Raw genomic sequence first — 13,084 nt, 5'->3', positions numbered from 1 at the left:
ACTGAGTTTGAAACTCGCCCTCTTCCTAACCTCCCCATCCCAGCCTCGGGAAACCGCCTAACTGGAGGTGGGCGGGGCCTGAGCATGACCAAGTCACTCCCCAACCAGTGCTGGACACGCCCCTGCGCTCGCAACCACGCCCCTTCCCGTTTCGCCACGCCCCCGCAGGGATATACAGAGGGGCTCAGCTGACCGCGCACATCACGTGATCCGGAGCACTGTGAACATGGCGGCCACCAGCGGGTGAGTGCTGCTGCGTTCTCTGGTCACTGCCCCGCTTTGCAAAGGCGCCTGGGCTTCCCAGCTGGACACTGATTGGGAATCCCTGCTGTGTGCCCTTTCTCGGCGCGCTTCCCCGGGCGGATCAGCTGGGTCTGCGCTTCGAGTCGCTGGCTGCGCGGTGTTAGCAGTTCTTTTTCACCCCAGCTGCCTACTCTGGCCACACCCGGAGAGTGGGGCTTGTCCCTATGAGGCCTGCTGGGGTTCGGGTCGGTACCGATCACGCCCCCAGGATCTTCAGAGCATTTTGCAGCCTGGACGCTGCAACCTTGAGCTCCCTGGTAGAGGTGCTTGAGATGAGATGGGCTTGGGCTCCTCTTCCTGGAAGGACACTTTCTCATGACTTCTTAGGCCTGGTATCGCTTCTCTTCAGAGAAGCCTTTCCTAATCTCCATCCCACTTCTTATAAACTGACTTTTCCTTACAATTATCCACCCTGCTTTAAAATGTTATGGTCCAGCCCAGACCTACTTGTGGCTCATGTGTACACTGAGGGTGTTTCAGAAATTCTGCCTCTTGAAAGATCGGATGAGTCTGGGTAGAAGAACTGTAGATACCTGGGTGCACTGAACTTTGGGAGAGATGGTTCATAAGAAAACACTTTGGAGTAAAGGTTGAGAGAAAAACCTTGAGGGTTCAGAGTGTTCTGAGGTGTGGTGAGAATTAGGTGTGGACCAGGGCTGAACCCTGTGGCGATTCATTCATTGATTTCTCCAGACTTTGTCCTTAGGGGCTGGAATGCCTTAAGGGTTTATGTCTCCTCTGCTCAGCTTTTTAGGACAGGCATTTTTTTTTGGTCTGTGTGTGAGATAGGGGGAGACCCAATTATCAAGAAGGTCATGTGCTCTTGGAGGTCCCTGGAGGTGTGGTGGGGTAGGGTAAGAAGGGAAGATGCCCAAATCAGCTTAAATCAGAATGGGGGCATGGTTGTTGCAGAGCTTTTGAACTGTTGTGAGGAATTGGGCAGTGTAAAATAGAGTTCATATTTGATCCACAGGTTTGGGAAGTTAGAGCATACAAAGAATTAGTTGTTTTTTAGGGGGTATAAGCAAGCATCACACCTGCTCTTGAGCGCTTCTAGACTTCTGAGATAGAAAGGTCCTGTCAGCCATGGTCTTGGGATCAGGCAGTGAGAGAAATCTTAGGGAGGTGCATTATTGGAAAAGAGACCTGGCAGGTATGGGGCAAGTGCTATCCCAGGCAAGAGACTGCCTTGCAAATAATTTGGGCTGGAGAAGAGCCTCGCTACCCACTGAGGGAGGTGGTTTGAGTGTGTTTGAAGCTGATCTCAGGCCTCAGGCCCATCTGTACACACAGGACAAATAGAAGACTTTTACTATATTGTATGGCCACGTCTTCCCAGGGTTGGATTTAGCTGCCCCCACTCCCCCAATCAGAGCCTGGGCTGTGGGAGACTATGGGAGATCTGGTTCTTCCTGTAACTTGGAGTGCACTCTTTAGCTGGCATCTCAGACTTAACCAGTAACTTTAGGGGCTTCTGGGAGAAGAGTATTTGAGAGTTGATTATACTCTCCTGTCAACCTGGGCAAAGCCTTCAAGGTGTTCTTGTTTTTGCTTTTGGTGCCAAACCTGGGAATGCTCAGGGCTTACTCCTACCTCTGTTTGGGTGACCCTTTAGATTCTGAGGGTCAAACCTGGTCATCGACAAGTACCCTGCCTGCTGTACTGTCTTTCCAGCCTCAAGAGCCTTAAGTTTGAGGCCAAAGGTCTCCTCCGAGGCTCCCTCAGTTCCTCCCTGTTTCCTCAAGATGCACCCTCACTCATGGACTTGACAGAGGGAGCCTTTTTGAACCCTTGGTAGCAGTGTACAGTCTTCTATGTGGCCTCCTCTTCCTTGGCTGTTGTGTGCCCCATGCCCTTTGCCTGTACCCTGCTCACCCTGACATGCCATGTCCTCTAACTGTTCTTATAGGTGCCTCTTCCCAGAACTTTTGAATGTCCTCCCTACTGAGTTCCATGAACACTTTTTATTTTTTTTTATTTATTTTTTTTGTTTTTTGGGCCACACCCTGTGACGCTCAGGGGTTACTCCTGGCTATGCGCTCAGAAGTTGCTCCTGGCTTCTTGGGGGACCATATGGGACGCCGGGGGATCGAACCGCGGTCCGTCCTAGGCTAGCGCAGGCAAGGCAGGCACCTTACCTCCAGCGCCACCGCCCGGCCCCCACACTTTCTATTTAGAATTGCTTTGTAGCTTTGCCACATTGGCCTGTCCACTTGCCATGGCTTCTGCTTTTTATTTTTTAATATGGCTTCTGCCTTTTATACATTTTCTGGTGCCCTTGTTGCCTTAGGCTGTTCCGTCACTGTTCAGTCAGGGATAGGCCAATCCTGGTTGTCACAGAGCTGCAAATAGAAGGGGCCATATGCCATCTTGTTTTTTAGGAGTGTTTGAGGGTGCGCTAGTACTTCATGAGAGGGCCACCTTTTATGATAGTGGCTCCAGGGGACCTGTTGCCCAGAGGCCTTTGCCCAGGGAGAAGCTGCAAATGATCTGTGTTGGGTGTGGACCTGTTGGGCTACAGGTCACACTGGAGTCAGCTTTCTGAAGAGAAGGAATCTGCAGGAGTCAGCTCTGTTCCCACCTTGATGTGAGCTTGTGTCCCTGAGTGAAGGTCTACAGATGGGCCTGGGAGTAGGCGTGGGGACATGTGCTAAGTGCCCTGGGTTGTTTCTAGCCTTCTATAGGCCTGTTTCCAACACCATAGCTCTCTCTTGATCCCTTGTATGAGTAATCTTTCTTCCCAGCCATCAGATGAAGGGGACACATGGGGGAAGACACAGACTAGTTACCAGGAGACCCCTCTGGCCCACGAGTGCCTACAGACCCAGGCAAACTATGGCAGAGTCTCTGCTTGAGGCATGGCCTGAGTGGGCGGCTGAGGCTGACATGAAATAGCCAGGCCTCCTGACCCCATCTAAAAGTGGCTTCATATTCCTGTGTGGGAGTCATATCTGATGGACACCAGTGAAACTGTTGCCCCCTTCTCAGAATATCTAAAAGTGTATGAGGGCAAGTGTCTAAGCACAGTTGAGTGGGTAAGAAACAGTGTCTGGGCCCGGAGAGATAGCACAGCGGCGTTTGCCTTGCAAGCAGCTGATCCAGGACCAAAGGTGGTTGGTTCGAATCCTGGTGTCCCATATGGTCCCCCGTGCCTGCCAGGAGCTATTTCTGAGCAGACAGCCAGGAGTAACCCCTGAGCGCTGCCGGGTGTGACCCAAAAACCAAAAAAAAAAAAAAAAAGGAAAGAAAGAAACAGTGGTCTACATAGTGGAATACTTCCTGGCTGTACGCAGAGATGGAATCCTGCAGTTTGCAACTGTGTTGAAGGAACTGGAGGTGTCATCTGAGTGAAGTCAGTCAGAACAGAGTGATCTCGTATGTGGGATATAAAGGAGCATAGCAAGGGGATTACAAAGGCCCAGAGCAACAGAACCTGAGAACTTTTTTTTAATTTTATTTTCTGAGAACTTTTCTATAAAATTGAACTTGCCATGAAGGAGAAATGAGGGGATCCTGAAACAGTGATGGAGGGAAACACACTCTTGCTGGGGGTGTGGTGTCATGTTGGAATGCTGTATATATAAAACCCTATCCACTGACAATATTATAAATCTAAGTAACCACAATTAGGGGGAAAAGTGTATGAGTGAGGGATCTGGATACTGGTGGTGGGAGGTGCTGTAATTATCATAGAACCTGGAGCTTGGTGCTGTGGTTGCCATGTGGACTGAACTATAGAATTATATTTAAAATGCACAATGTGTGAAGGTCTGGGAGATAGTACATGGATTAAGGCATACATCTAGCAGATGCCTAACCCTGGTTCAACCTCTGGCTCCACATGGTCCTAAACCATTCTTCGAGGCTTCCAGCCACTGAATGGTCCAGCAACTCCCTGTTACCACAGAGTCTGAGTAGCACCTCTCAATTCCAGTTGGCTGAGAATTTCTAAGAGGGGCCTCCAGATCATCTGAACACTGTTTGGGGGGAACATCCCATCCATCCCCCCAAAAATATGAAATGACAGTTTATTAGGAAAAGAAATGACATCGAGGCATAACATTTAATGTTAGAAGTCTAAATAGTGATACAGTGATAAGTCATTAAAATAGGCAGCAGGACTTACATTGGAGGCCACCAAGACTCTGTGACTTCCTCTGGTGGCAACTTTCTGTGCACCATGGATGCTGTGGGTGTGAGTTGCTTACTTTTCTGATGGGGACAACTGTTAGTTTGTATGAGAACTTTGAGGACATTGGAAGGGTTTTATCCCACTCACAGAGAGGCCATAAATTGGCATGAACCCAAAGATCCTTGTGCCGTGGGTAAGAATTCCAAGATGGCTGGTGAGGACAGAAGAGAAGAGAATGGTTTGGGGATACAGGGAACTTAGGAACTGGCTTCTTCCTTGTCACTGTGGCTCTACTGTTCCTTGGACCTTGTCAGTTGCCAGGAGAAGACTGACCTGAGGTGACCAGACTGGAGTTTAGGGGGCCCCTTTTGTCTCTCCAGCTCTTTCCGTGCTTGGCTGCTTGCTGGGCAGTGAGCCTTATTCATACTGGGATTTGGTGACCTGGATTTTTGCTTTTTTAGTCCAGGTTCCAGTTCTTAGTGGCTCCAACAAAGAGCTAGTGAGAGAGGTTTTATTGGTGTTGCTTTTGCTGAGCCGGCATAGGGAAGCCAGCTGTGTTGGCCCTGGGCCCAGCGTTCTCCATGGGGTTGGCTGATGCCACAAGAAATCAAAGGGCAAGGGCCAGAGCAATAGTACAGCAGGTAGGTTGCTTGCCTTGCACGCAGCTGACCTGGACTCCATCCCCAGCACCATCTGAACACAGCAGGGTGTGACCCCAAAACAAAACAAAAACAAAGTAAGCAAAGGACAGTTTCAGGACTTGGCACCTTGAACTCCCCTTAATGGGAATGGCCTTTGTCTAGGGTGTTTCTTCTATCCGTTGCCCTGTGTGGCTTTGCTGAGTGAGGGAAGGGTTTGAGGGATGCTGATAGCAGCACTTTCACTTCCCAGCAGCCTCGTTGGGAGGAGAGAGCTGGCTTTGCCTCTGCCTCTGCTTTGTAACTACTGGAGCACAGTGGCCACTTGTGACAGCGAAACTGGGCTGTAGTGGTCAGAGCTGCCTTGAAAATTTCCTGGGCTGTGTCATGGCCAGAGGAAATGGCCTTGTGTGCGACCACCATGAACCAGAGGCAGTGAATGTGCCACAATGTCCATGCCCATACAGGGCTGTTTTTCAGAGCTGTGGGTCATTGCTGGGAGTGAGGAAGGATGGAAGGCGAAGGGGAGCCTGTGCAGGCTGTGTTCTGGGATGGGGCCTTGATAGCTGGCGGTGTGTGTGTGTGTGTGTGTGTGTGTGTGTGTGTGTGTGTGTGTGTGTCCTTTATTCCAGGAAGATGCAGGTTGGCTTCTCCATCTCTCCTGTGCTCTCCCTGGAGGTAGTCAGTGTAGGCACAGGGTCAGTGTAGACACAATTGTTGGGGCCTGTGGACAGAAGAGGATTCCAGGCGTGTGATGTGGTGGTCAGGCTGAGAGTTTAAGAGGGGCTGGAGACCACCAATGGAGGTACCTTGGAGCTGGGTGGGTAGAAGGAGTTCCTTCCCTTAGGTACACCTAGGGACTCCAGCAGAGCCTCCTTTGAATATGGTCAGCTGTGGGCTGGGCTTTTCCATCCATCTTCTGCAGGGAGCCCAGGTGCTACCCCTGCCCTCTCTTCTGGTCGGGAGCATCTGCCTTTTCCTGTCCACTGCTGAGCTGCCCCCTTCCCAGTCCCCTGCAGGTGGCTTGTTGGATCAGCAGATATCAGAATCTGTTTTGGGCTAGTGCTCACCAAGCTTTTGTTTCTTTTGGATCTACGCCAAGTGTGTGTCTGTAGCACCTGGGGTGTGTGTGTCAGGGTTGGGGGGAAACGGAGAGCAGAGCTGGAGTGAGGTGGGGCTGGGCCATGGTGAGCAGAAGATGGATAGAAGACCTGGCAAAGGCAGCATGGCCCTTTCTAGAGTGGGGAATCTTGCACCCCACTTGGGGGTAAAAGACTGTGCTCTGGGTGTGGGGAGGGTGAGGAGCAGTTGTGTGGCCCTCGAAGGTACAGGGTGGGGGCAGCCCTGGCCTGGGAACCCTATAGGCAATTGCTGACTGCTTGCCTCCAGCCCTCTGTTCCTGGGACAGTGACCTATGGTTCCAGCTGATCTCTGAGAACACTGGGGCTCTGAGGGGAAATGCGGGCCCCCTCAGCTGCTGGCACTGGGGTGTGCAGACAGGCGGCAGCTGGCAGGTGTGTGGGTTACATCAGCCTTGCCCCTGCCACAGGCACATCGTGTGGAGTGGCTACGATTTCACAGGCTTTCCCTGGTGGTGCACCTGTCCCTCAACTCCACATGCTTGAGGCTGCAGAGTGGGGGCACTGATAAGACTCTGGCAGCTTGGGGTGATGCAGGGGGGTCTTAGGTCCCCCATTGGGTGGAGCTCACGAGGGTCCTACATTCGCAGGCTCTGTGTGTGTGTGTGGGTGCTCTGCTAAGGTGCCGCGGGCCTGTGCTTGTGTCCCTGCAGACCTGCCTTCTGGCTGGGTAACCAGACCCTGAGGGTGCCTCTGGCACTCTTTGCACTGAACCGGCGGCGCCTGTGTGAACGTCTGCAGAGGAACTCGGCAGTGCATTTGGGTGCCGTGGTGCTGCTGCAGGGTGGGGACGAGACCCAACGCTACTGCACGGACACCGGGGTCCTCTTCAGGCAGGTGAGCCGGGGCTGGACATTGGGTAACAAGCGGGGCCTGGATACCCAGGGGAGCCCCCTTTCCTCCTGGCTCAGAAGCTCCAATCTGCAGGTCTCTGCTCTGGCAAGTCAGATATGCCCATCTATGATGGGCCAGAGGGGAGCAGGCTTGGCTTTATGGAAAAGCAGAATTCTAATTGTGGGTGGTGCTGGAGTTGATGGTCTAGGTGGGGCAGAGGGGAGCCTGGTGGGGACAGAGGTGCAGCCATCATTCACATAAAACCAGAAAACTCGCCTTAGGCGAGGAAGGAAGAAAAAGCCATTGGATTGCTTCCAGGTTAGAAGAGGGCAAAGGGGTTGACTTGGAGGCAAAGAAATTTCTTTCCTTGTTTTCTCAGTGGGACACGCTACATCTATTGAACATCTAGTTAAACTTGGTGCTGATGTCATCCGATGCTGTGGCCTGATTTCTTTGGACGGAAGCAACATTTTGCACATTTTATTCAGTTATGTGCAGCTTCCGGGGCCCCTCTGTCTGCAGTGGTCCTGGGAATAGGCATGTGACCTGGAGGCTCAGCTAAGCAGGAGGTGGAGGTCCCCACTTTTGAAATCCCACTTTCATCTATGCTTGGGTCACCCCGTCCCCCACTTCAGAGGCAGGAAGCAGCCCAGCTGTGGGGGATCTGCCTGGAGGTGGTGCCAGGGATCCAGCCTGCTCAGTTCCAGCAGCAGGAGTAAGGACCAGGACAGTGAGGCACTGAGCTGCCCTGTCCTGCCCTGCTCTGGTTGACCCTAGCCTGGGGCCAAGGCCAAACTGGAGGGGAAAACACACCCAGAGGTGGAGCTGGGTGAATGAGAACCTTTGTTCCCTTCTGAGTGCAGATTATAGCTTAGCACTTGGATTTCAGAGCCTCTGTGGGGGCTGACAGCTGAGGGAATAGGCCGTCTACATGGGCATCTGAGTCAGAGAGAAGGTGGGGCCTGCAGGTGGCAAGGAATGTCCTGCAGCTGAGCCTGGCCCAGCCCCACCTCCTGCAGGGACCAGCTAAGCTAGGCTTTACTAACACCTACCATGCTTCTTCCACAGCAAGTGCTGAAGATACCTGATCTGAGCAGCACATTCTGCCCGGCCGAGGCCAGTTTGGCTTCACAGATTCTGGTGGCTTAAAAGCCAGCTTCCTAAATTCAGCTCTCGGCTCCCACAGGGTTTATTTTGGAAGATGTCCCCTTCTACTTCCTACCTTTCCAGTGTCCTTTTAGCTTGTGTTTATGGCCAAACACTGTAGTCACTAGTGTCCTGGGGGTGGAGAAGGAAGGAAGGAGCTCTAAGCAGGAGACCCAGCCTGGGTGTGCAAGGACTGCCCTGCAGACAGGTGGGCCTGTGGGACACAGAGTGCTCCATGAAAGCAGTGAGGCTGCCCCTATCATGGTGGGGTGATGTGTGGGAGGGTATAAAATCACCCCATCACTGTATCTCCAGTCCTAGGTGAACGAGTCTGGATCAGGGTCATGCATGAAATAATCCAAACCAGGCTGAGGGTGAAACACATATAGTCTGGCAGTCTTATACTTTATATCTCCCTCAAAACCTTTTTTTACTGAGTACAGAGACTATTCCCCAGGTGGGGGCAGTAAGGACATAGTAAGGGCAGAGAGCTGAAGCTATCCTGAACTTCTCCTGCCCAGGCTTATGTTTTGGGTGACATCCGGTTGTAAACAAACAGATACAAAGAAATCGGTGTGGGGGGGGCGAGATAGCATGGAGGTAAGGCGTTTGCCTTGGATGCCTTGGATGGTGGTTTGAATCCCGGCATTCCATATGGTCCACCGAGCCTGCCAGGGGCAATTTCTGAGCGTAGAACCAGGAGTAACTCCTGAGCGCTGCTGGGTGTGTCCCAAAAACCAAAAAGAAAAAAAAAAAAGAAAAGAAATCAGGGATGATTTTTGTTTTGGTAAAATAAGGTGTATCCTAATAGGAGGGGTGCTGTGGGGGTGGGGGGTTCAGAGCCATGGGGTCTGTTCTCTCCTCCCCACTTCCTTGTCCCTATCCCTTCCTGCTGACAGCTGACCAGAGCCCCTTTTCCTGCCACAGGAATCCTTCTTTCACTGGGCATTCGGGGTCACCGAGCCGGGCTGCTATGGCACGATTGATGTCACCACCGGGAAGTCCATCCTGTTTGTACCCAAGCTTCCGGCCAGCCACGCCACCTGGATGGGCAAGTAAGGAGAATTGGGATGTGGTGAACAGCAAGGCCCTGGCCCTGGGGGTGGACAGAAGCAGGAGGGCCTGCAGTGCTGGGAGGGGGACAGTTTGGGCTGGGGTGCCATGGCTTTGGGCTGTTCTGTGTGCATTGGGGGCAGTGTTGACTCCTCTGGGTTCTGGTTTCCTGGAGGGTTGGTTCCTGAGTGTGACCCTTTGGGCATTTCTGCAAATCCTGGGGGATCTGGCTCAGGTTGGGGTGGGGCCACAACCCGGCCCTTCCCTGAGCCTCTTGAGCACAGTGTGTGGTGCTGCCCCAGCTGAAAGGGCAGAGCCTAAATGAAGTAGAAGCCTGTTTAATCACCCCATAGCCATTTCAGCTCTTTTGGGCTGGAACTGCAGGAAACTGGTTGTAATGTGGTGGTGGCAGGGTTTATGCCTGCTGATGGCTCCCTGGTTGCTTGGTGAATAACCGTGCTCACAGGCTCCTGGGCTTGGAACTGTGCATTAGCCCCACTGGGACCCCAGACACCTAAGTTGAGGTGATAAGGGTCTGGGGGAGGGCAAGTGGGACCTTTGACCTGACATTGACTCCAGTTATGCAGGGACTAGTCACTTCCTGATCTCTGAGGCTAAATTGGGGTCTCCAGGGGTCTCTCCCGCCCTCAGCAGACTTGGCCCCAGCCCTTGGCACTTCCTATTGGTCTTTCTGCTGTGTCTCTGTGTGTCTCTTCTGTTTTATGACTCAGGAGTCCCTGGGCCCAGTTGTGTGGGACTGATTCTTCTCAGGATTATCAGTGCTTACCTTGGGGTACACGGGTGCTCAAACTCAGGACCTCTTACATGCTAGACTTGTCCTTTGCCACTTGAGCTGTCATCTTGGCCCATGTGCTGCCATTTCTGCACAGTTGACTTGTGGGATGCTGGGGAGAACCTGCATGGCAGGGGTGGGGAGGTGAGAAATGGGATCCCCAGCCCCTGAGTGTCTTATTGTGTCCACATGGCACTGGAGTTGAGGGTTTGAAATCAGACTGGGTTTTTTTCCCCAGGCATCAGGAGCTGCATTGGGCTCTGTGCTGCATGATTTTTAGGGGGACAGGAGTAACTTCCATCTCGGCTGCAGTTGTGACAGGCTCAGGTGGCCTGGGAGGACCATATGGGCCCATGTGCACTCTGGCCTGGTCAGACAGACACACAGCTCACCCGAGGGCACCTCCCCCACTTGCAGTCTGGCTTCAGGAAGGCTCCTGCAGGCCTTTTCTCCAGGCTTCCCATTTGTACCCCCAGGAAAAGCCTGGTGGTTTGGGGCCTAGGTCAGGGAGCAGCCAAAGCTGATTGTGTGGCTGTTTCCAGATGCTCTTGGTCAATAGGGCTGAAGCACGGGTGATGGGATTACCTGGCCTTTGCAGTCAAAATCCACCAGCCTGAACGTTTGACCTTCAGCTCCTTGGCTTGCTTTAAGTGTCTGTTTGATGCCTTTTGAAAATCCATCTGGCAGCTACTGCAACCTAGAGTCTCCCAGGAAACGGCTCCCCGTTTGCAGCTTTGTCCTTTCCGGCACAGATGCCTGTCCTCTGGCAGGCCTGCAGATACTGCTCCTAACCCTGACCCGGGGATAGGTGTGGTAGCTTCTGATTGGTCCAACCTTGTGGTGGGGTATGGGCACCTCTCACGTGTCAGGCAGGTGCCTCAGAACTGGGCCACCTCCCAGTTGGTTTGTCTTTGTTTGGCATCTTTGTTTACATAAGTCTGGTGCTTCAAAAAAATTTTTTTTTGTTTTTGGGCCATACCTGCCTCTATGCTCAGAAATCATTCCTGGCAGACTTGAGGGACCACATGTGATGCCGGGATCAAACCCCGGTCTGTCCCGGGTCAGCCACATGCAAGGCAAATGCCCTGCTGCTGTGCTATTGCTCCATTCCCCCTCCCCCCATTTTAAAAAACTGAATCATCATGAGATACATAGAGTTTAAAAGTTGTTGATAGTTGAGTTTCAGTCTCTCACACCTACCCTTCTCAGTGTTTATTTTATGCCTCAGTTTTTCTCCCATGCCCCCAGCCCCCAGCCTGCCTGTATGGCAAACATCTCTCTCTCTCTCTCTCTCTCTCTCTCTCTCTCTCTCTCTCTCTCTCTCTCACCACTCTCTTTCTCTCCCTCTCTTTTTACCTCTCACCTTTCTTCTCCTTTTCTCTTTTACAACTTGGTGCCTTTTTGATACAAAAGTTCCCCCTCAGTTTGTTCAGTATCAGATCTAGTTGTGGTAGCTTCGGCTGTGTGTGTGTGTGTGTGTGTGTGTGTGTGTGTGTGTGTGTGTGTTTTCTGTGTAGAGTCTGTCTGGGGTCCTCTGAGTCGATGGCAAATACCTTCTGTGATTGAGCACTTGGGGGCTTCAGTGCCTACAGAGTGTAAGAGGCTGATGCTGAGGCAGACCCTGAGAACGCTGGCAGCCTGTACTCTGCTCTCAGCCAGGCCTCAGAGGACAAAATCCTTCTTTCCAAGAGGCAACTGCATTCCGAGCATTGCTCTGTGGGGTGTGTACATGAATATGCAAATAAGCACATGGGTTGTGTGTATGCGTGTGAGTGGAAAGTGTGTGTACATGTGTGTACATGTGTGATATTTATGGAGAGTGTGTGGTGTTTCACAGTCAAAGCCTACCCCATTCACACTCCAAGGGAGACTCTGCCACGGCCACTGCCACCTCTGCCAGACTGCTCCTGCTGATTGGTCCCTGACTGATTGCTGGAGAATTTTTTGCCAGACTCCCAGCTTCTGATGTCTCTTGTTGTCTTTCCTTCTAGTCCGGGCCTAACTCTTAACACAGGAGGAATGGTCAGCAGGGCACAGGCAGACCATCCAGAGCAGCCAAGGGGCCACAGTCATGGGCGGGTTATCAGGGAAGCCATAGGCAAAAGACATAGGGACACAGGCAAATTGCTATTGAGTGCAGCCAAGGGGACACAGACACAGGCACATCATAAGAGCAGCCGAGGAGCATGGACAGGCTGTCAGAGCAGCCGCCGTGTCTTCTCCTGTATGTGGGGTCAGTGAGACTGAACTGGACCTCCAGCTTTTCAGTTCCTTCCCTATGTCGCATAGGACACAGGAGACTGTGGTCCAGTGGTCCTCAAACTATGGCCTGCGGGCCACATATCGTATTTGTATCTGTTTTGTTTCTTTATTGCAAAATAAGATATGTGCAGTGTGCATAAGAATTCGTTCATACGTTTTGTTTTTACTATAATCAGACCCTCCAATGGTCTGAGGGACAGTGAACTGGCCCCCTGTTTAAAAAGTTTGAGGACCCCTACCTCTGGTCCTTAAATTCAGACCTGTCTCACCCATAGACACTCTTGATCATGTGGATCTCATTAACTTGATGAATTTCTGAGAAGTCCTCAGACAAGCCAAAGGGTGTTCCGGGACACCCAGAAGCACCATCTCCTGGGCTTGAGCTCTCTGCTCTGGATCCCAGGACCCACCCTGTCTTTAGCTCTGGTCTGGATGGTCTGGGGGAGGAAATCAGTAGAGGTAGAGAGTGAATGGCGCTGGTGTTGGGGTGGGGTGCTGCTCTGGAGCTCATCTGATCTTGTGCCCCCTTAATACTGCCCTCACACCCATCCCATTGCCGGTTTTGTGAGATAGGCTCTTTCCTCCTGGGGCTTCTGTCACTCAGTGCCACATGAATGCAGAGCACATTGTGAGACACGTAGGCTTAGGAATCTGCTCTTGACACAATACCCTTCCCAACCCCCATGGCTCCTCCTTTGTCATCCACAGTGACACTGATTTACCCAGCAGGAGGCTGGAGGCGTGGTGTGGGCAGTGTCTGTCACTGTCCTCTCACTGACAGGTT

General features: G+C 52.2%; 1 protein-coding gene across 1 annotated transcript in view; it reads left to right on the top strand.

The window, feature by feature from the left end:
• The window catches only part of PEPD (peptidase D), an 89,570-nt gene that overhangs the window by 2,908 nt on the left and 73,578 nt on the right, over positions 1-13,084 (top strand). Inside the window, exons 2-5 of the mRNA XM_049787447.1 lie at positions 169-243; positions 305-402; positions 6,835-7,049; positions 9,120-9,247. Of these exons, the coding sequence (XP_049643404.1) occupies positions 169-243; positions 305-402; positions 6,835-7,049; positions 9,120-9,247 (516 nt within the window). The remainder of the gene's footprint in view (positions 1-168; positions 244-304; positions 403-6,834; positions 7,050-9,119; positions 9,248-13,084) is intronic.

The sequence above is a fragment of the Suncus etruscus genome, chromosome 14 (genome assembly GCF_024139225.1).
Source record: "Suncus etruscus isolate mSunEtr1 chromosome 14, mSunEtr1.pri.cur, whole genome shotgun sequence".
Taxonomy (NCBI): domain Eukaryota; kingdom Metazoa; phylum Chordata; class Mammalia; order Eulipotyphla; family Soricidae; genus Suncus; species Suncus etruscus.
This window is presented reverse-complemented; position numbering and strand designations above follow the sequence as displayed.